The 26,729-nt window shown below is 51.2% G+C and overlaps 1 protein-coding gene across 4 annotated transcripts in view; it reads right to left on the reverse strand.

Annotated features, from left to right (window-relative positions):
• Positions 1–8,135: 8,135 nt before the first annotated feature.
• DCTN1 (dynactin subunit 1) overlaps positions 8,136–26,729 on the reverse strand; it is a 28,783-nt gene continuing 10,189 nt past the window's right edge. The window contains exons 2-29 of one of the 4 annotated variants that reach the window (XM_015593088.2): positions 24,233–24,478; positions 23,880–23,958; positions 23,654–23,688; positions 17,775–17,969; positions 17,245–17,442; positions 16,880–17,084; positions 16,726–16,804; positions 16,447–16,606; positions 16,216–16,320; positions 15,842–16,033; positions 15,636–15,752; positions 15,256–15,408; positions 14,505–14,665; positions 14,233–14,401; positions 13,909–13,977; positions 13,609–13,671; positions 13,356–13,505; positions 13,030–13,191; positions 12,815–12,946; positions 12,495–12,620; positions 12,130–12,272; positions 11,724–11,857; positions 10,570–10,584; positions 10,245–10,378; positions 9,937–10,129; positions 9,619–9,698; positions 8,990–9,079; positions 8,136–8,611 (exon numbers count right to left, since the gene is read on the reverse strand). In XM_015593088.2, coding sequence (XP_015448574.1) covers positions 8,474–8,611; positions 8,990–9,079; positions 9,619–9,698; positions 9,937–10,129; positions 10,245–10,378; positions 10,570–10,584; positions 11,724–11,857; positions 12,130–12,272; positions 12,495–12,620; positions 12,815–12,946; positions 13,030–13,191; positions 13,356–13,505; positions 13,609–13,671; positions 13,909–13,977; positions 14,233–14,401; positions 14,505–14,665; positions 15,256–15,408; positions 15,636–15,752; positions 15,842–16,033; positions 16,216–16,320; positions 16,447–16,606; positions 16,726–16,804; positions 16,880–17,084; positions 17,245–17,442; positions 17,775–17,969; positions 23,654–23,688; positions 23,880–23,958; positions 24,233–24,460 — 3,705 coding nt within the window. In that variant the 5' untranslated portion in view covers positions 24,461–24,478 and the 3' untranslated portion in view covers positions 8,136–8,473. Of the gene's footprint in view, positions 8,612–8,989; positions 9,080–9,618; positions 9,699–9,936; positions 10,130–10,244; positions 10,379–10,569; positions 10,585–11,690; positions 11,858–12,129; positions 12,273–12,494; positions 12,621–12,814; positions 12,947–13,029; positions 13,192–13,355; positions 13,506–13,608; positions 13,672–13,908; positions 13,978–14,232; positions 14,402–14,504; positions 14,666–15,255; positions 15,409–15,635; positions 15,753–15,841; positions 16,034–16,215; positions 16,321–16,446; positions 16,607–16,725; positions 16,805–16,879; positions 17,085–17,244; positions 17,443–17,774; positions 17,970–23,653; positions 23,689–23,879; positions 23,959–24,232; positions 24,479–26,729 lie in introns of all 4 variants that reach the window. The other 3 variants (XM_015593083.2, XM_006905194.2, XM_006905195.3) reach the window with 3 other exon arrangements.

The raw sequence follows: 26,729 nt of genomic DNA on the forward strand, positions 1-26,729 counted from the left end.
CAGTTTCTTCAGACACATATTTCAGGGTTTACTTTTGCTTTCAGACAAGAAATTTATATTCTGGTTTAAAGTCCTCACTTAATTCCTAGCTCACATGGCATTTTCCCTCAGTGGAAAGCCATATCCTTGGACCTCGGGCCACTAACAGCAGACAATTAGAAAGATGTGTTTTGGAGGTCCTGGTTTGCCTGGAACTTTAGTGATTTTAGCACCAAAAGCCCCACGATCCAGGTAACTCCCGAGCTTCGGGCAGATCAGGATGGCTTGGGAAAATCTAGGTGCCTCGAGGAGTTTCAAGCAAGACAGGATTAGACGAATTCACAAGCAAAAGAAGGAGAGGCCCCTAAAAGAAGTGCAAAGGGAGAGAGGGGTTTAGTTTAGTAAAAGAGAAACTGCAAGTGTTCGGAGGATTAATTGTCCCACAAACGAACATTGCCTGCCTTCTAAGGGCTAGGCCCAGTGTGTTAAAAAAGTTTTAAAAATCGTTTCATGAAGAAAATAGCCTTGTGCTGGACAGTGAAGAGGTCAGGTAGGGGTAGGATTTGGAACGGCAGAACTACCAAAGGGAGGCAGAGGGATGGGGACTTGAGAAGAGAAAGAACACAGTATTTCCCGGCAACTAAGGCTGGTTTGGAGAGAAAAAGGTTGGGGCCTGAAAAATAGGCTCGGTCTTTCTAAGGAGAGGCGTAAACATCAGCAACGCTCCTCATCCTACTCCTAATTGACAAAGTCTGTGGATGCTTTTCAGGCCTCTCCTCGATAGACCTGTTACATTTGACGTTATTGACAACTCTTTCCTTCTTGAAACCCCTTCAGTTAGAGATGACTGGGGATGTTTGCCTGTTTGTTTTGGTTGGGAATATTTTGGGACTTCTGGATCACACTGGGTATGGGTACCTTCATCTTTGCTAGAAAACAACACACAGTTTTCCAGAAGGGTTGTAGTACTTCACACCCCAGGCAGCAGTGTCAGATCATCTAACTGGATTATTTAAGGACAAGAGTTGTTAGATCTGGAATGTTCTAGGTCTCTGCCTCCTGGCATTTGCTCAGTTTCCCCTTTGCAACTTCTCCCCACAAATCCCCTCTCTCCTGTGAGCTTGAGTCCTGTTGCTGGCCTAAGCCAATCCCGCCACCGTCGGCTTTCTCCCCACAACACAGACCGGTTAAGAGCTTTAAAGACTCACCTTCCTGAAACCCTGCTTTTGCATTTTGTTCTGTGTTCCAAAATTGCCAGTGGCTTCCCAGGGAAGTCGAATAAAGTCTGCACTCCTTGGACTGGCACCCAAAGCCTCTCCCTGCCTGGCTCCCTCATTCTTTCCAAGACTTATTTCTCCCTACTCCCCAAGGGGGCACCCTTGAATCCAGCCAAGGGGACCCATCTTGCTGGTGGGGGGCGGGCACAAATTCGTAGAGCCACTCTGTAAAAATAATGTGGCAATATTTAATAAAGATGAAAATACACGTCCTAAATGACCAAGCAATTCCACTTTCATACATACCAGGGCACATAAACAAAAATGTTTCTACAGCATTCTGTAGGCAATTAAATTTGGAAGCAATACAAGCATCCATCAAGAGTGGAATGAATAAGTAAATTCCAGTCTCTGCACCTATATTCGCTCTGTTCTCCCAGTGACTCTAGGTCAGTGGGCATGTTAGTTTTTGAGACAACATATCTTCATCTAAAACAAGAGAAAGTTGGGATTTTTTCACTGAAAAATGAATTTCCAAAGTCATTGTGTTAATATGTAGGAAAACTCTAACAGGTTGTGGTCATGTTTCATCATTTTATTAATTTAAGTGTTCCTTTTCTTTTTTAATTCACTTTTTAAAATTTATATACAGCAAAATCCATTCTCTTTTGATGTTTGGTTCTACAAGTGTTAACAAATGCATACAGCCTATCCTTTGCTTTTTTGTGTTTTTTACAAAGGAGTATCAAGATGGGTTTAAAGTGATTTCTCTTTGATTTCCTTCACCGGGGCTTTGGAAAACAAAGTTTAATTTCACAACTTGGTAGGGAAGCTATGTTTACTCCATGAGTTCACAAAAGTTCAGTTCCACCTATTGGTTCTTGCTCAATTGTTTGAGGTCCTGATTGCCTGTCAGGATGACCAGTACTGGGCTGACCCTTTCCACTAAAGACAGAGGGGTCTCTTCTGGCAAAACAGTCCTGGCTTTTGCTCTCTATGGAAACTTGACAAGCCATTAGTGCTGCTGAAAGGCATAGCCAAGGATCTTTCTAAACAAGGTGCTCTTGGCTACTAAGTATGTAGGTGACCTAAAACTCCAGAGGGTCTGCTGTATATGAACTGACTTGTCCTCTAGAAAATGTCAGAATTCGATGGCCTAACCATTGAGAGAGAGTGAAAACTTGTCCCTTCACTTTTCCAAGAAAGGCAGGGAATATTGGACTGTTAGTAATCATACAGTTTTCAAAGTACATTAAATTAGCTAAGTTAACTATTCAAACATAGTGCACCATTCCAATTGTTATGACATTATGCAAAAATTTTTTTTAAATTTTTCACTAATGGGAAATAAAAATCTAGAAATACCTGCCTACCATCCCATCAAGAGACCAACTACTACCTCATCCGATATTTTACCCCTCCACACTCCTGTTGTTTTGACCTTTTTACTTCAATGAGTGACTACAAAAATGGGATGCTAGGCCCCACCAAGATGGCAGCGTCAATGGCCAGCCCCACTGGGGTGAGTAGGAACTAGCAGCTCTTGCAAGTTCCCAGGTGATGCTGATGCTGTTGCTCAGGGGACCACACTTTGAGAATCACTGCTCTAAATTTAACGATTTATAGAAAATGCATAAGGTAGAGGAACCGATTAACACCACGAGGATGCATTAAAACAAAAATCTAGACTCTGAGAAATAGTTCCTTCAACAAATAAATTATAAGGAAAAAGCGAGCAAGGAAGAACCTAGAGATTAAAGAAGACTAAATAGGTACGGAGAGCAGGCGAGAGAGCAGCCCAGTCAGAGTACAAGCCTTGTCCTGTGCGTGAAGCTGGATGTCCACATCTACCAGAGTCTGCCATGGGCCTCCAACGGCAGCTTAGACTGGTCACATCCAAATCACTTTAAAAGGGAAGATGCCTATATCAACTCAAGTATAAAATATCAGGGGAGCTCTTTGCTCAGGCACCAGTAGAACAATATCCTGGCTTTGCTGGGGAGACAGTGACAGATTTTAGCTTCTACTTTGTAATCTGGTTCCAAGATGACACTAGGCATAGCACGTTCATGGGCATTCACTTCATAGATCAGAGTGATGCCTTTGACTTTAATATTTTTTTGCAAAATCATTTCAAGTGAGTAAAGCAGGTATCTGAGATGTCCAAAGAATCTGAAATCAAACATGGCTATGGAAACCACTCCTTCAACTTCCTGTAGTTCAGAATATACAAATTGCATGTAGTTGGTTATATTGTATTCAATTATTATTGCACTTAGCTTAAAATAAGAATTGACATTGCATTTATAGGGATCAATGAGTGTTACTATTTGTAAAACTGTACGTTTTGTGTGCCACTTATCAACGTTACCCATAAATCAGCACTTGGGGAAATTTTACTCTCTTAACCTATTAATACTAGGAATAAAGTATAAAAAGTTAAATAGAAGAAAAATGACGCTGGGAGCACAATCTTTGAGGTTGGAAACCCCTTCTCTCAGCATTTATAAGTCCAGAATTTTGACAGGGATAGAGATGGAGAAGGACATCTTTCCTGGTCACTGTCCTATACTCTTCTGCACCGTGCTCAGAGCAGTCCCATCACCCTCTTATGCGTTCATATGTCCTTCCCATGATAAGAAGGTTGCTCAGTGGCATCTCCACTATTTTCTGTTGGTTGAAAAGTACAACATCTTTGGATGAGTTGGAGAGCTATAGCTTTAGCTATTTTACGGGTTTTCCCAAAGTGAAGGGTTTGATACCCATCACCTCAAAAACAAGTTGCTATCACTTTCCTTTCCCGCTGCCTGGCCTATGCCATATACAGACCTTCTCAGTTGGATAGGTGCTATCTAGTTGGTTCATCAATGGGTAACTTAAGGCAGAAATAAGAGGATATGTCTTTTCTTAGCACCTATTTGGATGCTGTTATGAACTGAATGTTTGTGTCCCTCAAAATTCATATGTTGAAATCTAATCCCCAATTTGATGGTACAAAGTGGGACCTGTGGGAGGTGATTAGGTCATGAGCATGGGGCCCTCATGAATGGGATTAGTGTCCCCATAAGAGATCTAGCTTACTCGCTTTCTGTGAGGATGTGAGAAGTCAGCTGCCTACTAGCAAAAAAGCACCCTCTTCAGCACCAGACCACACTAGCACCCAATCTCAGACATCCAGCCTCCAGAACTGTGAGAAATAAATTATCGTTGTTGTAAGCCAGCCAGTTTATGGTATTTTGTTACAGCAGCCCAAGCTAAGATAGACGCATACACTCTGAATGAAAGAAATCCTTATAGTTTCAAAATACATTCTCTCTCCTTGATTTCCATCTTTTCTCTCTTCCTAACCTCGGGTCCATTTTGTTTTTCATTGTACTCCCCGCTCCAGCATCTCTATTCTTGCAGTCATGGTAGGACATCTAAGTTAATGTTTCAAACAGAAAACACTAAAAGAAAAATCTCTATAACCACTAGTGACTAAAGTACTGGGAAGCTACGTTCTCAATCTTTGTATCCTCAGGATGATAATAAATTTTATATTTAAATTGCTGGTACATTGAAAATAAAGTTTAAGATACATGCATCTAAAGCATATGCTGTATTGGTACAATAACGCTAATTTGAAATTTGAAATGTTTGTAGTACATTGCCTTTCTCTTGAACCTGTACACTTACTGTAAAGCACAACAAAACATTTAGGAGACAATTAGGGAAATTTTAACACTGGACATTTGATGAACTCTTTGTTTAGTTGTGATAATGGTATTGTAGTTTTCTTTTTTAAAGAGTGCTATCTTTCAGTACTAAAACACTTTGGGATGAAATGATGATGTCTGAGATTCACTTCAAAATAATCTTCAGGGAGAGGAGAGTGAAGAGGGGGTATGCATAAAAGAAGATCGGTCTTGAAATGATAAATATGGGCACAAAGAAATTCATTACACTCTTACTCTCTTCATTTGAATGTTAAAGTTTTCTGTAATAAAAAGTAACAAAACAAAACACAGGGGACAGAGATATACTTCTTGACACTAGTTATCTGAGCAAGACAACTCCAAGTCTCACCCCTAAACTCCTCAGCCTTCTGAGGATAGATAGAATGAACATCCCAGGTCACCTCTCCAATCACCTCGGCAGTAGTGATCACCCTGGGAGCAATGCTGCCTGTTTAAGCTGGTGAATGAACATGCTTCTCAATATACACAGAGGAAGAGAGGGCTAAATGGAGCATAACAGGGAGGCAGGAGGGGCTGCTTACCCTCAGAACCCATGTTCTCTGGGTGTCCTGGGCCTCCTTAGCAGGGCTCAAGAGATTCTGTGCCATGAAGCTTCCTCAGTTAGAATACAAGTGTTACTGGTTCACCTTCATCCCCAAGGCTGAGTAGGGTGGAATCAGCCTGGGCCTTGCACATTTCCTAGGATTAGTGGCAGACTCAGGTCTCTGTATTGCCCACACTCCTGCTACCACTGTGGTGTAGCACAGAAAATGGGAACCAAGCAGATAAGTTGGCTGGGAGAGGTGGAAAGTGCCACAAAACTTTGACTCTCTCAGCCTTGGCCTGCTAAGAGTAGAAGGAAACAGTGCCTGAATGGTAGAAAATTAGATAGTAGCTACCCATGGAAACCAGTCAAAAGCTGGGCCACCAATGGCTACCTATCTTTTGGGTCCCAAAATATGGTTGTACCATAAGTGTATGTCTTGGGAACATTGCCGCTTTTATCTATTTCCTTTTCATTTGTTCAATATCAGCCTCTCTCAGGTATCCTTTTTTTAATTGAGTACCTGTGTGAAGCATACTATTTCATTTAATCTTCCCCTGATGATTACCTGAGCAAGGGATACCACCTGAGGAAGGTGCTATTAGCCTCACATTACAGATACAGAAACTGAGGCACACAAGTTAAGGAACTTTCCTAAGTCCACAACTTGTAAGTGGAAGAGCACAATTCTTACTTCACAAAGCTGCCTCAATACAGATGATGGTGACCTTGAGAATCTGCCTAAGAACCTCAAAAAGAAAGGAGATCCTAGGGAATAAAATTGAGACTGCTCATATCCTGCCGCTGCCAGCCAGTCTGCTTGGTTCACATGCCATAACTGGCAATTCTAGGTTTGGATGGATCAAAGGAGGCTGTTCCCATGCTGTGTTCCATTCTTACCTCCCTAGGCCTCTCTCTCCGCCATTGCATCCCAGTTTCCAGAAATCTCTCAGGCCCCATGAGCAGCAGCTCCATTATCATCATCAATGGGCAGTGATGCTCGCATCAGCTGTCTGCCATCCCCTGGCCACCCAACTTCCCCACTGAGTATCAGGCCACAGTAATGCACTTGTGCTGCTCTCTCCCTTCTAACCCAGTTTCTGCTCCCTCTAGTCAAAGAGACTGCTCTGACCATCTTGCCAGATTCCCAAATGCCACTTTCTAGAACTCAGCCCACCTGACCTCTGAACTGTCAGAGGCTGTGACTACCTCTCCTGATCCTGGCCCTGTGACACTTCCTCTGGGGGCCTCTGCTCTAGTGGATGTGAGCTCCTTAAGTCTCAGGGCTGCACAGGGCTCTGCCCTCCCCCTGTCTTGTACACTTTCCTCAGGTGACCTGTAGCCTCCCCTGACTCCCAAGCCTGTGGCAGCTTGCTCTGCCTTGACCAAGTCCTGTAAGCCAGTTCCCTTCTGCTGGCCTCACCACTTCGAAGTTGAATAACATGCCATGCTGCAGGGCATGGGAGCCGGCTTCCAGTGGCCAAAGTAATGCAATCTCAGCAAGTGGTGGTGGGGGGACACAATCCAATCCCAGGGAAAGGACAGTGTGGTCTGCAATTTCTTTAGCCATAGAGAAACCCAATTTGGAGAGGTGAGGTGAAGACTCTGGTATCAAGACACAGCAACCCTTCTCAACCAGTTCTGTGAGAATTAAGCCCTAACACCCTGAGGTATCACTTGCGTGTAACAAATTATAACTCAAGCATCTAGAATGGTATTAACCATGCCTCGAGTACTGAGGAAAGTCACCAAATCATTTTCTATTTAAACCCCAGTTGAGAAAGGCTGAAGTACAGAGCAGACATCAGGCACCAGAATCTGGCCCTTCCCAGAGGGTGCTCGACTGGGACTGTGCCCAGCACCAACTGTGTACGCTGAGCTCCCAACATGGAGCCTCCTGGACCTGTCTGCTTTTCTCTCTCAAGAGAGGAAGCACCCAAGTGGAGGGCCTGCCCTAGCCAGAACTGCCCTTAAGTGCTAAGGGTCTCTTCCACCAGCTGGATCAGACACCTCTGGGAGCCGGGCCAGGAATTCCTCAAGGAGGTAATAAAAGAGTAGAGCAAGGAGCCAGCCAACTACACTAAATGGGTGCTAAGCTCTAAAATGACAGGGTGCTGCTCACTGGCCTAATGGGCCCCAAATCTAGAAGTGATTTCAGTAGGTCTAGGTCAGGGCTCAGAAACCTACACCTGTGTTAAAGAAGCTCCCCAGATACTAATTTGTGGAGGGACTGGGGAGCAACTTTGTAACTTCTTCCTTACTGACCTGTTGCTTTGGTCTTCGCGCACTTAGTAAATGTTCCCTTGGAGGGGCCCCAGGAGACTGTGGCCAGTGCATCAGAAAGTTGGCTGGGCTAGTGATCACATCTTTCGCCCAGCTCCAAACACTGGTCTAAACAGCAGTGCAAGATCCAGCAAGCAGAGGCAGGCGTGACAGAGGCTGTACAGCCCCTGCCCTCCTAACCCCACAAATGAATGCAGGTGCCAAGCCTTCGGTCTAATCCTTTCCCCTGCTGCTCATGATAACATACTGCATGTCAATCTGAGGGATGCAGCATTCTTCTCGTCACTACAGAGGGGTCCTCAACTTTGGCACAGCCAAAACCTCCTCGGCATCCCTTCTCCTCCACTCTCGCTGAGCCGAATGGCCCAGGACTCATTCCACACACCACACAGAAAGCACTGAAGCAGAAGTTGCTTTAATCAAGGCGTGAAGTCCTCAATCAGGTGGACCTCACTCAACCTTTGGTGGTGGGGTCTCAGCCTATCCCCGCCACATGCCCTGAGGCCCCTCAGGAAGGAGGGAGCAGCTGAACAGCAAACATGGCAGAGGTCAGGAAAACGGGGGAACTCAGGGCAAGCGGCAGGGGCAGGGCACTGAGTGTAGTGAGGCTGAACGGGGGCTGGAACAGCATTACACACACGCTTCTACCTGGGGGCCAGCTGAGGTGGCTGTGCATCAGGCAGAGCGCCACCAGGAGGGCTGAGAGCAGAAAAGGGTAACAGGGGAAGGAGCACTTAGGAGATGAGGCGACAGTGAAGCTGGTGTAGCTGCTCCTGGGTCAGCACCAGCCGGTGTCGCTGTCCAAGGCCAGCTGCACACGAGAAGGTCACTTTGCCCATGTAGACAGTGTCGTCCTGCTGCTCCTCCTTGGCCTGGGAGTTGGCGAGAAGAGAACCCCAGGTCAGGGGCTCACTTGTCCCTGAGCCCAGAGACCAAGGTAGCCCCTGGGAGACAGGTTTGGGGGCTTCTAGGCTATGGTGACATTTTCCAAATCAGAATTGGGGTACGCAGTCTCACAAGGGAGTTTTGAGCCCCTCCTGGTGTCACAAGTCATAGAAGTTATTTAACTGCTACAACAGTGGAATTTCTGGAAGCATTGCAAGAACTTCTGAGTTGACACTTGGTCAGATACTCAGGATGTGCAGTTGTTGGACCTGAGACCCCAGAGGCCACTTCAAATTCTTGGGGAGAGGAGAAGGACCCATTTGAGCCTCCATGCTGCCCACCTCCCTCCCCACACTCCCTCTGACCCTGAGGAAGGCTGAGGAAGGGAAGGTGGCGAAGTCAGTGGGGACCGTGGCTCCAGGGCGCTGTGATACAGTCTCCTTGAGGACCTCATCCTGGCAGAGGAGGGAGAAGAACAAGGGTTCATTTAGGAGACAGACCCCCCTCCCCACCCACACACACATAGGCTAGTCCAAAACCGCCTGGTTTCACGGGAACACTAATACCAGGAACAGGGACCCAGTCCTCTCTATCACCAAACTTCTGCTCTCGCCTCCAACCCCATCCCCACCCCAACATCCTTCCTTATACTTGTCCTTTAAGGCCCCATTCAGAATCTACAGGCTTTGGGAAGCCTTCCCCAACTGCCCTGCCCCATAGCGATCTCAGCTCTGATAAAAGCTGCACCTGAACCACACACTCTTAAGATCAACCCATTTTGTTGATAAGAATCTGCCTTCTGTTTGCACCAAAACAGTGAGCTCCCAAGGCAGGAACCCTGCCTTCCCTTCCACCTCCCCTGCAATGTGCCATCTAGCACAGGGCTGGCCAGAGGAACACTGGGAGGGCCTGTGGAAGTCAATGTGCTAAGACTTCACCAGGGACTGCTACAGAGCAAGCTCTTAGGGTGAGGAAGGACAGGGTCAGGGCTGACCTTGAGCTTCTCGATGGTGTCGCTTAGGGACTTGAGCTGAGCCACTTGCTCCAGGAGCTGGGCCGACGGGCTCTTGGCAGCTGTGGGAGGGAAGGCTGGTGAGGGCCACCAAGACCCCAGAAGGTGGCTGTCCTGGATTAAGGGTCAGCAATGCAGACACTGGACCCTCTCATGGAACAGGCACATGAAAGAGTGGATGAATCAAGCAAACTGAACACTGAGAAAAAGAGCAGTATGGGAACTGCCTGGGCAGGGTCTATATCCCTGAGGCAAGGGGAAGGGGTGTGTTATTCATCTCAGGGGTTGGCAAGTCCATACCAGGGCTGGTGCGAGTAATATCTACTACGTGGGTGTGCGCGCTCAGCTGATTCAAAGTCTCCAGCAGCTGGTTGGTCTTACGATACAGCGCTCCAGCTGCTAGCTCACTGCCAGGGCCCTCATGGGGCGGGAGGGAGAGCTTTGCCACATGCAGAGGGGGCAGGGCTGCTAAGGAGGCCTTCATTTGGGCTCCCTGTGGGGGGAAAAAAGAGGGGTAATGGTAAGAGGTGATAGAAGGCCCTGCCATCTATCATCAATGAGGCAGATAGGCTTTGCCTCCACCCCAGTCCTCCCTGCGACCTCCTCACCTTGAGGATGCTGTTCTCATGCTGGAGCTGGGAGATGTGCAGCCTCATGGCAGAGATCTGCTGAAGCAGCAGTGGCGAGTCCCTCACCAGCCCGGGGCCTGGCACAGACCCCAGAGCCTGCCCGGGGGCGCCTCCTGTGTCACCACAGTAAATATCATCAGTCCCAGGGGTAGAGGGCTGAAGATGGGTTCCATCCCTGCTCATCTCCTTTCCTTATATCCTCCCACCCCAAGTCCTGGTGGCTCCCAAGAGGGAAGTCTCACCCTGCTCCCCCAGCCCCAATTCCCACCAGCACGGGCAACCACCAGCCAGGGTGGGTCTCTACCTCGCTGCTGTTCTTCTGTGCTCAGGAGAGCCATGGGGAGCAAGGAAAGAGGAGAGAGGAATTAGGTGATTGGGGGGTCAGGGGGACACCGCAGAGAAATCCTGGACACGACCTACAGGAAAACCCTTTTCCTGATCGCCATACTTTCTCTAACAAGGCCCTGCCTCTGCCCCCCACCTTTGGGAAGAGCAAACGTGTGAAATAAAGATGGGAAAGGGAAGTGAGGCCATGAGACACAGTGAGACACAGTGGTAATTCTGGAGACCCCGCCCACAAGGAAAAGGAGCCATAGGAGTCTACGGTCAAGAAGGTACTTGGTCACCTCCCAAGCTCAAGAGGCACCAGTGACAGGGGCATTGATGAGGATAAGACCCTAGGTGAGGCCAGCTGACAAAACAGGCACAGGAGGGGCAGTCAGGAGACCCTGAGGCCTCACTCCAGGGCAAGGAGACTGTCTTCTGGAAATGAGAGAGTAAGTGAGAAACTAAAGAAAGAACAACAAATAAACTGTAGGTCAGATGAAAACTAAAATGGCAGTGGGCACCTCCCTGGTCAGGAAACTGAGGAGACTGAGCCTGGAAGCCAGAAAAACTCATAAGGGAAGGAGCCCTGACCACGCTAAGAGACAAGAAAAGGTCAGAACACAAGCCCCAAGTGAAACTAAGAGAATTCAGCAACGGAAGAGACAGCCACACCACAGGGAGAAGCCGCATGAACTCAGCAGGGAAAACCTGGTGCCCACGCAGAGGAGCAATCAAAAGCAGGCATCAGGCACAGCTGGATACTACAGCAGTCAGCCCGGCCAAGGCAAGGAATCAGGGCTGGGTCAAAAAGGCCACAGTGCAGACCCAGAAGGGACATCTACTAGAGTCCAACCGTCACTGTAATTCTGAGCGGCACTGACAACTTGGTAACACCCCACCTTGGTTAGAGGGACTCTGCACATATCTTTGGGAGAAGTCAAATCTTGGTGAAAGCTGCCACAGAATGAAACTGGGCAAGCTCATTCCTGGCTGAACATCTAGGGGTAAGAATGGGGCAGAAGTCAAACTGAGGCCAAGGACAAGAGGGAGGCCATTCAATCTCCTGTGGGCCAGTGCTGCCTGTCCCACTGCACTCACCACCAGCAATGCCAGAGACCAGAGTAGCAATACCGGAGGGAGGGGGCCCCCGGAGGCCCTCGATCGTGCGCTTGGACTGGCTGTTCAGCCGCTGCTTGAGCTCTGCCTTCTCTGCCTCCAACTGGTCAATGTCAGCCTGGAGTGCATCCATTGTCTCCTCGAACTCTCTGTGAAAGAGAATCTGAGCTTGGGCAGTGTCCCTTCACCACAGCCCCATCCTACTTCTCAGTCCTGGCAGGTCCTTGTAGTAGCCCTGCTGGTGAGGTCCTGAGGTGGCACAGGCTCAGACTGGGGTGATGTAATGGAGTCGGCAGTGGGCGAGGAAAATGGCGCCTGTTCCCCTGGGGAGCCTCAGGATGAGAGAGTAGGGCATGTCAGGAGGCAGAGCTGCCAGCAGGAGAGAGGGCTGGAGCAAGCGGGGGCCAGGGAAGAGCCTAACTTTTCTTTCTTCCGCAGCAATGCCTGGGTTTCCTCCAGCCGAGTCTGGACTTTCTCGATGCGCTCATCTGCATCCTTGGCAGCACTGTCCAGCTTCTTCTCCAGGAGGCTCAGCCGCACGTTGGCCTCACTCAGCTCCTCCCCCTGGACAAGGGCAGAGAGCTTCTAGTTCCCTTACACCCTCCCATGGCCCCCAGGGACCCAGGATAGACCATAAGATGGAAGCCTCTCTAAAGGCCCACTAAGCTCCCACTGATCACAGGCACTTCTTGTCTCAACCCTAATCCGTCCTAGTCTCAACCAAGACTCACCCTGTGCCCTGCAACACTTCCTGGCCCCCAGACCCTGAGACTACCCTACCCTCACCTTGATCTTGAGTGACTTCTTCAACTCCTTGATAACTGTCTCTCGATCTTCAAGCTTCAAGCCCAGGCCTTCAGCATCTGTGATCTCCGCACGAAGGGCTGCAGCCCGCAGTTCAACAGGAGGAGGCTAAGGGCCGGGGTGAGAGCAGAGGGCAGGGGTCGGGAGAGGAGGTCACCAATGTGCTCCTTTCAGAGAGATCCAGTTTCTTGCCTTCTAAGCAGGATGATGCTCTCCAGGTTCCTTCCTCCACCTCCCAGCCCTCCCACAACGAGGAGTGTCTCTAGGTCCCAGCCCCCTGGGTCCAAGGAGCACATTCCCACCTTGCTGGGGGGTCGCTCTGCATCATACTCTCCCTCCTGCATGGCTGTGGCCAACTTGTTCATGGTGCTGATGAGAATGCTGCATGACTGGCGTAGACACTCATAGGGGCTGCTGGACGGGGTCCCATAGATCTGCAAGAGCCAAGGGCAGTAGTGAAAACCTCGTACTGGCCATTTGATCCCCCCACACCTTCTGCCCTGCCATCCAGGCCCACCTGCTCGCTTGCTTTGAAAGCCAGCTCCTCCAGGGCAGCCACAGGCAGTCCCTCATTCTCCGCCAGTGGAGCAATGAGCTGGGCAGCAGCAGCTGCCACCTCCTGCAGCACAGCCACCACCCATGTCAAGTGTTTTCTGCAGTCTAGGAGTGTGTCGGATACCTGCGCAATAGGCCAGGGTCAGGAGTCCAACCTGGGTCCAGCACCACGGCTCCCAGCTACCTCAAAATCATTCTTGCCCCATGACCAGATTCATGACTTAACATACTAGGCCCTTCTTTGCTCTACTCAACTTCCTTCCCTTCCCCGCCCTTGCAGCCCTAAACCTGTGGTCCAAAGGCCAGTGCAGCGGGGATCCCAGGAGCATCTGTCCCTGGCATTCGCCTTCGGATCTTCTTGCAGAACTGGCGGATGTCACTGCATGACGTTTCCAGGTCCCGGAGCAGGAGGGCAATATCTGAAGCCTCCTGCCCACCCTTTTCAGGGAACAGGAGGAAATGGATGGGGAGCCGAGACAGCATTAGGGCTGGAGGTGAGGAGGGGAAGCTAAGAAGAAAGAGGAGCCAGTTGTGCTCTCACCTGCAAGAAGGCACGCAGCCGTCCCACCTCCACACTCATGCAGTCCAGGGCACTCTGGGTGAACTGTGAGGACAGAAGCATGTCAGCCTCCAAGAGGAGCCCTTCTGCCCCATCATCATCTCTAAGAAGTCCCAACCCTCTAGTGAACCCCATACATAATGGGTTCCCAGTCTTCCCTAATTTGGCCTCAGTGACTCTGTTCCAGTCCTATGTGCTACGCCTGAGGGTCAGATCCCTCGACTTGATGGCCTCCGTTTCTGATCTCTACAGGGGGCTCAACCACCAGCCCAGACACTTCACCTTGATGTGGTCAGCCAGCTGCATGGTACTGTCCTCGGGCTGTTCAGCAAGGTGGATACTGTACAGATGCTGAGGGATGACAAAGAAACAGAAGCCTTTAGGCCTTGGAGAGATGGAGGATTCTTCCCCAATTGCAGTTTGAGCCCCAGTCACCACAGGACTCCAGAGGTAGGAAAATCTGAAAGCTCCAAGGGCTGCATCCTGAAGTGAGTTCATCTAGAGCATGCTGAGCCTCAGGCACACAACCTAGGCTATGCTGACCACAGCCCTAGAAGGAGAAACCCTCCCTCCCTCCTGCACCAAGCCAGGATCCTCATCCCAGACCTGGTAGTACTTGATGGCCTTGGTGAGAGGCTCGACATTGACAGTCTCGTCCAGCTGGTCCTTGTGCAGCAGTTCAATGAGGAAGTCCAAGGAGCGCTCATGGGCACTCATCTCAGGGTAGAGGCTGCCCACCTTCTTGTACACGTCCACATTGCACTGAGAGAGAGCGCTAGAGACCAGAGAAGGGCCCTGTGAAGCCAGGGTCTGCCAGGCAATCTCAGTTCAAGCCAATCTGAGACCTGAGGCCTGGAATAGAGGTCAGAGTCACTTACTGCTCATAGCGGTGGAGTGTGGCCTGCAGCAGACTCAGTGAGTACACCAGCCCAGCGGCAAAGCTGAGCTGCTCCCCTGCAGCTCCTCGAAGCCCAGGCCGCTCTGAACAGTTCTCACTTAGGTCAAACTTCTCCTGGGCCTGCTTCCGGATCAGCTCTGCCTGTAGGAAGAAGTGCCAGGGACCTGGGGCTCAGAGCAGAGGATGGAAGACACAGACTCAGGAATACAGGACACACTGCTGAGCAACTATTAGGGGGTGGGTGGAGAGAGCAGAAACAGCTCTTAGATGGGCAGGGCGTCTTGCATAGGGAAAGGGTAATGATGTGGTTACTGGCAGCTATGAGGATTTGGGATGTGGGGATGAAAGGGCAGTGGAAACAGTGGGACCAAGCTCTTTCCCGCAAGCTTGAAGCTGCTGCTCCTGCTACCCTTCCACTAAAATGCTATCCTGATAATTATCCCCCCACTAACTCCTAGTCATCTTCTGGGTCTCAGCTCAAATGTTATTCCTTCAGTGACACCCCTCCACCTAAATCAGCTCCCCAACTGTGCTCTCTCAAAGAAGCTATCCCCACTGTAACGGGCCATCTGTGACATGTGACCACCTGCAACTTTGCTGACTACGTTCACCCAATACATCATAAACTTGGGAGAAGGGACACTGACTGCTGGCTTCACTGTACTTCCTCAATGCCTGGTTCACAACAAGTTCAACGGGTTCCCACTGAACATGTGACTGACTGGCCGTACCTTGCAAATGAGACGAGGCATGAGCAGCAGCACCAGGACACAGTCATGGTCTCCACCTGGCCGAAGGAAGCTGTCAGGCATGAAGGCTGTCATCAGGGACATGTGCCGATTGGCCTGGGCCACCTCCATCTGCCTCAATTCCATCTCAATAGCCTGTGAGGTAGACAGGGAGGCAGGCTCTCAGACAGGATAGAGTTCCAGACCTACTGTGCCTTGCTCACAAGGTCCCCTGCTTCTAGGACAAGCCCAGGCCAGGAGTCTTCCAAACCATGACACAAAGCACCTGGTCCCCAAGGAACCTCACGCCAGGTCAGTCCACAGCCACACTCAGGCTGGGCTCTCCCACATTCTCCCCTCACTGGCCAGCTTGCTTTCCTGACCTTGGCATGGGCCTTAGTCTCAGCAAACTTGATTTTGAAGTCAAAAGTCTCTGGGGGTGGCTGCTGCTGACGCTCCACAGATGCTTCCTGCTGGTTTGTCAGTTCTCGATTCACGTCCTGAGAGCAGAGATGGAGAGTGAGGCATAGCTGGGTCATGAGGGAGCCGTGGGGTGATCACAGGCAGAGAGCAGGGGATGCACAAGTACCTGTAGGTGGGCAGTCAACTGGCGGTATTTCTTGATAGTTTGCTGGTAGTCTGCGACCGTCTCCTGAGCGGCCTCCACACGCTTCTGGGCCTCCCGTACCCGGGCGCCAGCCATGTCCAGCTGCTCCCGCAACTCCAGTTCTGTCTCACGTGCATTCTCTTGCAGTTCATCGTTCATTTCATTCATCGCTTCCTGGGAAGCCACAAGGGAATTGGGGCAAAAGAGAGGCAAGGTTAGGGTAGCAGGCCAGGGTGAGTCCACTTACCGCACACCCTGCTCAGAAGTCAAGGGTCATGTGTCAGTGCCTCTCTCAGCAAGTCCCTTTTAAATACCCTCCATCAGGGTCAGAAGTCAGGGGTCAGCTCTCGTCTTACCAAGTCCCCCACGGTCTCTCTCAATTCCCGCACTTTCTCTTCTAGATTCAGGTTCCTATCTGTCAGCATCTCCACCATCTCCTCAGCACCCAGAGCGGCATCCACCTGTGTTGCAAGGAGGGAACAGGGAGAAGGACTGCTGAAAGGTGCCTAGAGAGGGGAGGCACCTACGGAAGACTCAGCGAGTGGGGCTGGAGGGAGACTCTGGGTAAGGGGCTGGACTCTCCAGACCTGCTCCTTCAGCTCATCGATGGTGCTCTCCGCCTGGCTCAGCTCCTCTTGTAGACGCTCCCGCTGCTGCCTCACAACTTCCAGCTCCTGGTTCTTCTTTTCCATGAGCTTCTGGAGTTTCACATGTTCCTGCTTCTCTGAGGAAGAAAGATCCCGCATCCTGTGGGGAAGTGGAGAGAGAGAAGGTGTGGCGTGTGTAAGAGTCACTGGCAATGGGCACTGTGGCACATCTGGAGCCAGGAGAGTGGGCCCCGGAGCCAAGCAGTGAGGGGAGCCTACCTCACCAGGGCATCCTTTAGGCGAGCATTCTGCTCCTCAAGCTGCTTGAGCTGATAACTGGACGCAGCTCCATCTGAGCCTGAGGAAAGCCATTAGCATTTTCAGACATGGTTCCAAACCCACCATTCGTTCCCTAGCAGCCCCAGGCCCTTACCTTTCTCTTCAATCTCAGCCTTAAGGATCTCCAAGTCAGTGGTAAGCTCGTCCACACGCTCCTTCAGCGCCTCGACCTCCTGCTGCAGGGACTCAGCCCGCTCTTCAGCCATCTCCTTGTCCAGAGTGGCCATCTCGATGGCATCAGCAGTATCGGCCATCTCCTCCATGTAGCGTTCCTTCGCCTCTAGCGCCTCCTTGGCTTCCTGAGGAGGGGTGGAGGTTGATGGAGCATAAGTACAGAGATGCCTCGCCTCCCATGCCCTATCTCACAGAATGTTCCAGGCTCCAGCTCCAGTTGAGTTTCCAATACACTTCCTCAGGCCTGATGCCTCCCCAGCCACCCCCTTCATGCCCGAGTCCCACCTTCCGCGCCTCCTTGAGGCGCCGCTGCAGGTCAGCCTGCTGCTCCTGCATTTTGCTCTTCCATTCCTGCACTTGCTCCAGCTGGATCTTGTGTTTTTCCAGCTCTTTTAGCTTTGCCTTGTCTTCTGCCCGTTTCAGCCGCAGCGTCTCCAGTTTCTCCTCTAGGTCTCGCACCTGGGCCCTCAGCCCCTCCTCCTCCTGCAAAGGAGAGACCCCTCATTCCGTGCATAGCCTCCCCCTCCTCCCCACCAAGGCTATGCTGGAGCATAAAGGACAGAAATGTGTGCACACATCATTCCAGCTCCAGGGTCAAAAGGCACATAAACATCTGAGAAGAAACTAATACATATGGGGAAAGCGAAAGGGCAGAGAGGAAAGGGCAGCTTAGTCAGCGGCAGGATGATGCTATGTCTCCACCCTTCTGACCCAAGTTCTAGGTCTCCCCCAACCCTGGGAAATGTCCAAGACCTTGGAAATGTCACGGGCCCCTTTGTGTCTTGGTTCATCTTCACTCCAACCCCAGTCCTTACCTTGGAGGGGGAAGGAAGTGGGGGCGCTGCTCCAGGAGAGGTGAGGGCTGGCGTGGGGATGATGGGTGCTGCCAGTGGAGTCTGAGCTGGGGTGCTGGGCTCACTGCTACTCAGCTCACCTGCTGATGCTGAGCCGGAGGGGCCTAGGGAGCTACTGGCTCCGGCCACCCCAGTACTACTGGCTGGGCGGGTGGGCTATTCAGAGAAGGTAGGGGCAGACCAGAAAAAAAGTAGGAGATAGGGGTGGTGAAAGAACAAGAGACAAAATATGAGAATATGGTGAGGGAAAGAGACAGAGAAAGAAAAAGGCAGGAAGAGAGTATCAAAGCACAATGAGAACACAGAAATAGATTGAAGGGGAGAGGGAAAATGACACAGTCAAAGATAGTGACAAAAGATGGGAGGAGGTAGGGAGGCAGAGGGGAGGGAGAAGAAAGGATGGAGGAAGACATGAGATTATAAGGTTCCTCCTTTGGCAATGACCCCACATTCCTCACAGCTCTGGCACTACCCCCTTAGAGCAGAATCCTTACTCCCCAGAACTCCCCTTGGTGACCCACTTGTAATCATCTTAGCAGTTTCTTAATACTCCCAATCCTATCGTTGCTCTGGACCTGCACCCTCCTCTCCCCAGAGATAAAAAGTGATTCAATGTCATTTCCAGAGAAAAAGAACAGATCGGAGTTTGTTCTCTAACTTTCATGTTCCCAGAGAAGGCTGCACTGACTAAAAGTGGGGAGACCAAGCTCTACACCTCTGCTAGGCCCTCCCTGCTCTTTGGGAGTCAAGTTGATTCTCCCTCCCTTAGTGTATTTCAGGGCACCCAGCAGGTAAAAGGGCCCCAGGTGAAAGTTGTATTCCTAGACTCCCCCTTGAAACAAGGTCAGCACAGCCAACTTTTCTGTCCTCTCCCTCCCCCAAGAGAAAGAGGCTCTAATCAGGCACCACTACCCAGGCCCGAGTCAGGCTGGGGTGGAGGAGCTGTGCAGCCTCCAGCCTTGGAGGGGACCGGCCTTCCCAATGCTCTCCCACGCAATGCTGAGCTTTGACATTTTACTGGTGGGCTGATACTCAGAGACCACGTGTATCCACAGACACTCCCACAGACATTTACAAGGCCAAGTGCTTCTTCGCCTCTCTTTTAATCCCCACCCCGTCAAAACTAGTCAAAATGCCTTTCTTCAAGAAAGCCTGCCTTGATTAACCACGACCACTCTCATTTCCCTTTTGAATTCAAGCTACTGGCTCAGACATCCTCCCAAGAGCCAGAAGTCACTTTCTCAGGAGTGGTCTGTCACTACCCTCAGACCCCTCACTCTCATGAAAAGAGAACCCAGGATGCACTGTGACCAAGTTTTACTTGACCACACACATGCCCACACACATGCACATGCCTGAAATGAGTGTGTACATTCAGCAGTAGCTTGTGCAGAGGCCTGTTTTTTCTCACCTTGGGCCGCCGAGTTGTGGTCTGGACAGGCAACAGGAGCCAGAGGAGAGGTAGTCAGGAAAGAAAGGAAAATGGCACAAAGATAGACAGCAAAAGGGACAGCAATGAGAGCATAAGAAGTAAGGGGAATGGGGCTATGGTTAGCCACCCTCCCACTCCCACCCCACCCCTTTCTCTCTCCAGGGAATCACCCTGTTCCTACTCCAGGAACTCACAACTCCAGTTCCCCATTGGTTCCTTCTCCCACGTTTGCCCAAGCTTCGCAGACCTCACCCCTTCAGACACCCTGGAAATCCCAGAACCCATCTCCTAGGCTGAGCCACAGGAGACCAAAAGCAGTAAGTAGCCGGTGGAGAAGGTCTCTAGAGACCAGGCCTTTTGAAAACAACTTCTGGCACTCCAGCCCAGAGCCAGAGGCCCCGCCCACCCATCACTCCCAAGGACTTTTCCAGGTCAGCCCCTTCCTTCAAGAGCTAGACTCCACAGAAGGCTCCCTACACACGCCATGCGGCAAGGCTAATGACATGAGGCCAGAAGTGAGTAAAATGAATCCAACAGAGGGAGATCAGGTCCCCAAAGCAGAACACTGCTTCCCTACCCTCACCCCACCCCTTGCCCAGGACCAGATCCTGCAGCAGTCCCCTTCCCTAGGGCAGAGGGCTCAGGTGTCAGGACCATGAATATTGCATTAGCCAGAAGCCCAGAGCTCAGCAAAGTAACCCCACCTCACTACAAGAAAGGGCAAGCAGCAGCACACACAAACTACTGCCTTAAATCAAATCCAGAAACCCCTCAGGTTACTGCAAAGTGGTAAAGAGACAATTAACTCTAACTCCCAAATAGTCTTCTTGCTACCCAGTATCTCATAGCCTCAGCAAAGACAAGGTTTGGCTTGGGCCCTTTTTCCAGTTGACACTGAGCCCAAGGAGACCAATCCCCACATCTCCTACCCTGAGCTAAGCCTCCATAGCTGTAGGTCAAAAACTATTCTAGGGTCCTCATCCCACCCTGGGAAAGCCCCCTGATACAAATCCTGGTGGGGGAGGGATGCTAGGAGTACAATCAAGAGTCATCCTAGCAAAGGTTGGGGGAGGCAGGCCTGCTAGAGGCACGGAGACATCTGGACCTGCTTCCCTAGATTTTCTCACAGGAAACTCTCCCAGAGCTGCTTTGCAGCAGAAGCTGCCTCAACCCCAAGCATGTAAGGCCACTGGGTACAAGGCCCTGAACACAGACTCAGAGCCAAATGCAGGCAAGACAAGGAACAAATGCTCAGGGTGTGTGGGGCATGGCAGTGACACACACCTCTCCCTGCTCCCACCTTTACCCCCCTCTCCTCCCCCATCCAGGTAGACAGATGAAATCAATCAGCCCCCACCCCCACCCCAGCAGCCTGCTGCCACCATCGCCCTGGCAACCCAGCAGCAGGACCAGAGCAAGCAAGAGTACCTTTCGGGCTGTCGGTGCCTGTCTCATCATTGCAGAAAACCAAAGAAAGCCAGGAGAGGAAAGACGGGGAGAGCGGAGGATGGACACACAGAGGAAGGACAGACAGAGGGAGGGAAAAAGAGGGAAAGGCGGCGGAGACAGGAGATTAGTGCATCAAATCCCAACAATGCAGCCTCAGCTTCCCGGTCAGCGGCTTCCCGGCCCGCAAACGGCCGAGGCTCCGATGCAGAAGCCCTGCAGGTGCGCAGAGGGACAGCCGGGCTCTGGCGGGCACCGGGGAGGCGCCGGCCCAGTTCCCCAGCTTAGGCTGATGGCAGCCTCAGTGGCCGCAGCACCAGCTCCACCTGACGTCATGCACCCACCCTCCTCTGCTCCATGGGGGTGGAGCCACTGCTCCTCAGTCACCTAGCAACCAGCTGGCTCCACTGGCTCCTCCTCCTCCTCATGACTGGACAAAGTCCTACGCAGAGCCCGCCCTGCTTCTTCCGCCAAAGAGCAGGTTCTGGCTCCTCCTTCTCCGCTCGCCACTTAGCTCCAAGAAACTGGGCAAGGGGCCAGGGCATCATTGGGCAGGGACACAGGGTCTCAATGCTCCATCAGGCCCACTCATACTCACACTCTCCTTAGCTGGCAACCCCATCAACTCCACTTCTGTCTCTTATGAGCACACAAACCCAGAACAGCCCTCCTGCCACAGCATCAGCGCTGAGGGGCAATAGCGAGAATCAGAAACCATGGGGACTATTTAACAGCAGCTCTAATGACAGTGTTTGGCTCCTCTCCCAACCCTCCTCTGGCTGTGGGCAGGTTAAGCCTGTCTCTAAAGGGCTTCCAGAAAGGACTGACCTTGCAGAGACATCTGAGTTCTCTTCTGCCCTCCCCCTCTAAATACAGTCTTTTGTTCTGAAGTTAGCTCCCTGTTCCCCATGGGGTGAGAGCAGGGGCCCTGGGCTAAGCAATCTGCTGCACTGGAACCACTGGAGAGTGAGGCCTGGGGGGACTTAACTTGACACTTTGCACCATGAGCAAAAAGGTGCTACATCCCAGCACCAGCAGCCCAGGCTGGGCTTTGCCACATTTCCTCAGGCAGCTGCCAAAACCCCAGGATTTGCACATGGCTCAAGTGCCACCAGCATCGGGTCAGGCTGCAGCCAGAACTCCTCCACAGACATCAGACTGCAGGTCCATGCTCTTCTCTATGCAGGAGCCTGATGTGAGAGGGAAGCCCAAACCAGGAAACAATATTCAAAGAAAGAAGCCCAGTTTCTGTGACCTTGGAATGGGTCCAGCATCCTTCAGAGCATCATTTTCCTTCTTATATCCCCATTCCCACCCAAGCTAGGACCCCTCTTCCATGGCAAAACTTCAAAGTGAGGACCCGTCATCAACCAGGATTCAAATGGGAGATGTTTTCCTCTCCCCTCCCACTGCCCTCATTCAATAGCTCTTCATGCAAGGTCAGAAGGGCCTGAGACAGGCTGACAAGGAAATCACAGAATCATACACACAGCACAGTACAGACAGATTAGACAGGCACATGCAGGTCAGAGACAGCTTAGGCACATGTCCAAGGTAGGGTCTGGTGTGAGAAAGTGGTCATGGCAACAACTTAAGAGTTTAAGAGTCTGGGGACAGCACAGTTGAGACCCACTCTGATAATGGCTGACAGAAGGCTGCAAGGCGAGGACAGTAGGCCTCAGGCACAATACCAGAAGGAAGAGGCAGGCAAGGAAAGACTGGTGGAACAGAGTGAAGGTGGCCATTCATGGCAGTGCCCACCCAGAGGCAAGCACACAGACTCAGGTGTTCCAACTTGGGACTGTTCTTACTGTGCTCTGTTGCCTGACCTCCTGCCCCCTTGTCTAACCACCTCGCTTGGTAATTTTCACAGCCCCAATTCCCCAGTCTCTCCTACTACTACCCCCAGGTTCAGGCTAAGTGAGAACCCACTATAACCCAGTAAAGGCTCTATTCCATGCTCCTGATATTCATAATCAAGTGCTTGCAGTCTCTGACTAGAAGTCCTAGGGCGAGGAAGGGTGGGGATCAACCCAATGAGTACTACTGGGCCTGACACTGAGCCTGATATCCTTGCAGCCCCCAGAGGAAATCTGGAAGCCAAGGCGACCATTTCCTCTGGCCATCCCAGCCCAAGGTCACACACACATACATGCAGCAGCTCAAGACATGCAGGATGGCTGGGGAGGGGGCTCATGGCCCTCACCCACCCAGGCACAAATAGTAAACACACCACCTTCTTAGGCTTCAGTCCCCGCTGCATGAGGAGTAGGAAAGGGCAGAGTTAGAGAAAAGATGTCACACTGTACTAGCTGGCCAGACATGCTGGGTGTAGGCATTAAGATCAACTCAGGCATACACAGGTAAAGAGGGAATTGAGTCACTGTCAAGCTCTAGGTAAGTGAGATGAGGGGTCCCTCAAAGATCAGCTTCCAGGATGTCTACACTCTGGCCCAAAGAAGCTGGAGAGTCTGGAGCCCCACCTCACACACCTGTGCAGAACAGCAATGGGAGCTAGGACAGGCCCTCTGCACACTGCCTAAAACAGATGGCAGAGGGCCTGGTTCCTTGCCATTCACTTGTGAACAGGAGAGCTCCTTCTCCTCTAGCTCCCACCTTACCCCTTCCCTGAGACCCTTTAGACCTTGGCAGCTTTGGGTACCAAAAGGTAGGAAGCTGACAACAACATACTAGGGTCAGACCTGTCTTTCCTATCATCCCCAGAAATTGTCCCATTTGACCTTGAACTTCCAGGCCCTAATAGTTGTTCCCTACCACCACCTTTACTCACTCCTAAAATAGCATGTGATACCCAGAAAGCTTCCTTCTCAGGGATGTTGGAGATCAGAAAGCTAATACGGTTTACTCACCTACTGCTTCTACCTGCCTGGCGGTGGGTCTCCCTCCTTTCTTTTTCATTCCCCTCCTTTTTTACTCCCCATTCCCACTCCCAACCACTCACCAGTTTGCTGGTCTTTGCAGCTGAGTCTGTTCCCTCTGTAGAAAGCAAACAGAAACAAGTATGTGTTTGCATGCAGGGGCAGGGGCAGAGAACATTATGGTGAGATGGGAAAGATATAACAAGGGAATATGATGGCGATGGAAAATCTCTGGATCCATGTTCTGAGGAGAAGTCTTGGGGACTCCCGAATGTGGGGGGCGGGGCAACTTAAGTGGGTGGTTGTTACCTCTTTTGAGGATCTTTGAGGCAGAAGAATCAGGTGTCTCTGGGGAAGTAGTATCGGCTCCATCTTCAAATACTTGGATCTGAGGCCACAAAACAGACTCATTACAGCCAGATCAAGAATGTTATGCTGTAATATGGGTCCCTCCCCAGGCCCCGAGCAAGGCAGCTTCCCAAGGATGGATCGCCAATCTTTCCTCCCCCGCTACCTCCCACTCTCCCAACCAAAGACTTATGTTCATGCCCAGGAAAAGGGAGCACCAACACACCAGCTGCATAGGCAACAGAGCATGCACACACACACACACACACACACACACACACACACACACACACACAGAAGTAGGGCATGAGTACCTGGGATTGGCGCACAAAGATGCCATGCCCTTCATCACAAGTGAAGTACTTCCTGCCTTGGACAGTTCCATCATTCTTGCCTTTTGCTTCATCTAGGATCACACCTACCCATTTGCCAGTGGCAAAGAGTGTGGCTCCAACATAAGCCACAGTACCTCGGTGCCCTTTTCCAATCACCTCCACACGGGAGCCTACTCGCAGAGGCCGGGCGCTTGCCTCTGCACTCATTCTGCTGCCACTGGGCGCCTGAAAGAAAGACACATGCAAATATACACAGTTAAAGGCCTCAGGTCAAGGGTGTCATCCTGATGCATAAGAAAGGCCCCTGTCAGGATCCTGGACTGAAAAAGGACCAGAAGTCACTTCCCTGAACCCCATTTATAGGGTGAAGTAGGCCCCCAAATTCCCTTTTGAAAAATGTCAGTGATGTGTTCACCTAAGACTTCTCCCAACTCCTCTGGAATCTGCCAGAATTTTTAAGAGTTTATATTTAAATTTTATAACAAATCAGAATTCACTGATAGATCTGTGAATGTCACCACATGGCTGGTTTCTCAGGAGTACTCCCCCCGAAGGAGGAGAATGAAGCTCAAGCAAATAACTCACTTTAGACCAGGTTCCCCACAACCCAATGCCTTGACTCAGGAGCCTCAATGAGAAAGACATGTGATTCAGGTGTCTCTGCGAAGGTAGTATCTGTTCCACAGAATCTTGTTCCCCTCCCCACTGTTGCATGTCTTCCCTGTTTTCAAACATCTGTTAGGGGCACAACTGTGCCTCCCTCCAACTCTCAAGTCACCACTACTCCTTCTGGACCTGACTTCCCCCAACCCCGTCCACATATACACCATGATACTCCTGGATGCCTCAGTGCAGCCCATTTGACCATTTAATTCCCTTCTTCCTTGCCTGAGCACCGTTCTATCCACATTCTACCCTCAAGTTCTAGAGATCCTTCCCCCGTGCTATGTTGCTACAAAAAGTAAAAAGAAGGCCCAGTAAATCAGGTACCTCAGGTCTGTCCTACACTCTGGCCCCCAGACTCTGCCCAGTGGTCCAAATGGATGATTTATCACCCCAAGGATGGACAAGGCAAAGCAACAGACTAAACACTGTCCTTGGAAAGCTCTGTTTCTGACACACCCGTGATGACAGGACACATGAAATTAGGTCCTAAATAGGCCCATAGTTTAGAAGAAAAATCACACCTAAGCCATTTTTAGCAATAGCAGCTCCAAGAACCAGGGGCCTTGCAGCAAATTAATGAATGAGGCAAGAAGAAGTGACACCATGGTCCTAAAGACTCCACAGGGCTCCCTTCCAGTGCCTCCACCTGGCTTCAGAAGGGAGCCCTGCCAGAGCCTGTCACTCTCTAACTCCCTTCCCCAAAAAGCTCATGTAGGAAGGTAAGGAAGGTGAGGTGCTCCCAGGAGCTCTAGGACCCCAAACCACATCTGGGCTATGTAGGGTACCTGTCACGGACCTATCAATAAAAGGAAGTGACAGTGACATCAGGCCTGGCCCTAAACTCAGAGACTTCCCCCAACCTCTCAACCCTAAGCCTCTCAGAACCAGGTGAACACAACAGTGGGTATAGATTCAATCATAGCCAAAAGAGAGAGAAAGCAAGTGACAAACAACAAAGCAGCTCTAAAGAAAGGCTTCAGTGTAAAGCCAGTCCAACCCACCAAACCCATTTGGAGTCCCCAAGATAGTCTTGTCCTCCTCAGGAACCTCGGGCCTAAGGTCCAATTAGAGTCAAAGGTTGGGCCTTACCAGTCCCCACTGAAGGCCAAACTCTGGGAGGGGAAGCCTGTCCAGCCTAATACCATCAGGGCTGCAAGTGGCCCCATCCCAGCTCTAGCCTGTCTCCCCAGCCCCCACAGCAATGACCATAGGTGACCAGGCCTTTTCCAGCAGCCCTCCCAGGGCTATCCCAAAACAGGGCCACTTACCCGGCTATACACGTGCCTCTTGCTCTGGGCCATGTTGCTCACCCAGCCTCTATGGCCTCTACCCCTTCCCCAGCTTGCCAAAGACAGAGAGAAAAGGCAGAAATCTAGGCAGGAGGGTCAGGGCTCCAGGCTCTCATGGACAGACACAGAAGCCATCAGGCGTGGCCCTCCCCAGTCCATGGACCTGCTGGGGTAAGGGTCGGGGCACAGATGGGGACCATGGAGCAAGTCTCCTCTGCTGCCTGAGGATTCCTAAACCCACAGACACCGAATCCTGCTTGCCAGCTGATGAGACTCACTCTGCGCTAGTGCTGCTCTAGACTTGTCAGGAACCGTGCTAGCCTCTGGGTCCTAGTGCCCCCCTGCTTCACCTGGGCCAAAGAAGAAGGACAAGGACTGAGGGGCTAGGCCCAGCCACAGACCCTCAACACTCACCTCTAGAGTACACTGTTCTAGGGCTGGGAGTACAGCCCTTACGGGTCCTCCTACTCTGAGCCCCCTCACCATCACTGCCCCTCCCCCCTAGGATGTGAGGCTTCAGC

Source organism: Pteropus alecto, unplaced genomic scaffold (assembly GCF_000325575.1).
Source record: "Pteropus alecto unplaced genomic scaffold, ASM32557v1 scaffold100, whole genome shotgun sequence".
In the NCBI taxonomy this organism is placed as follows: domain Eukaryota; kingdom Metazoa; phylum Chordata; class Mammalia; order Chiroptera; family Pteropodidae; genus Pteropus; species Pteropus alecto.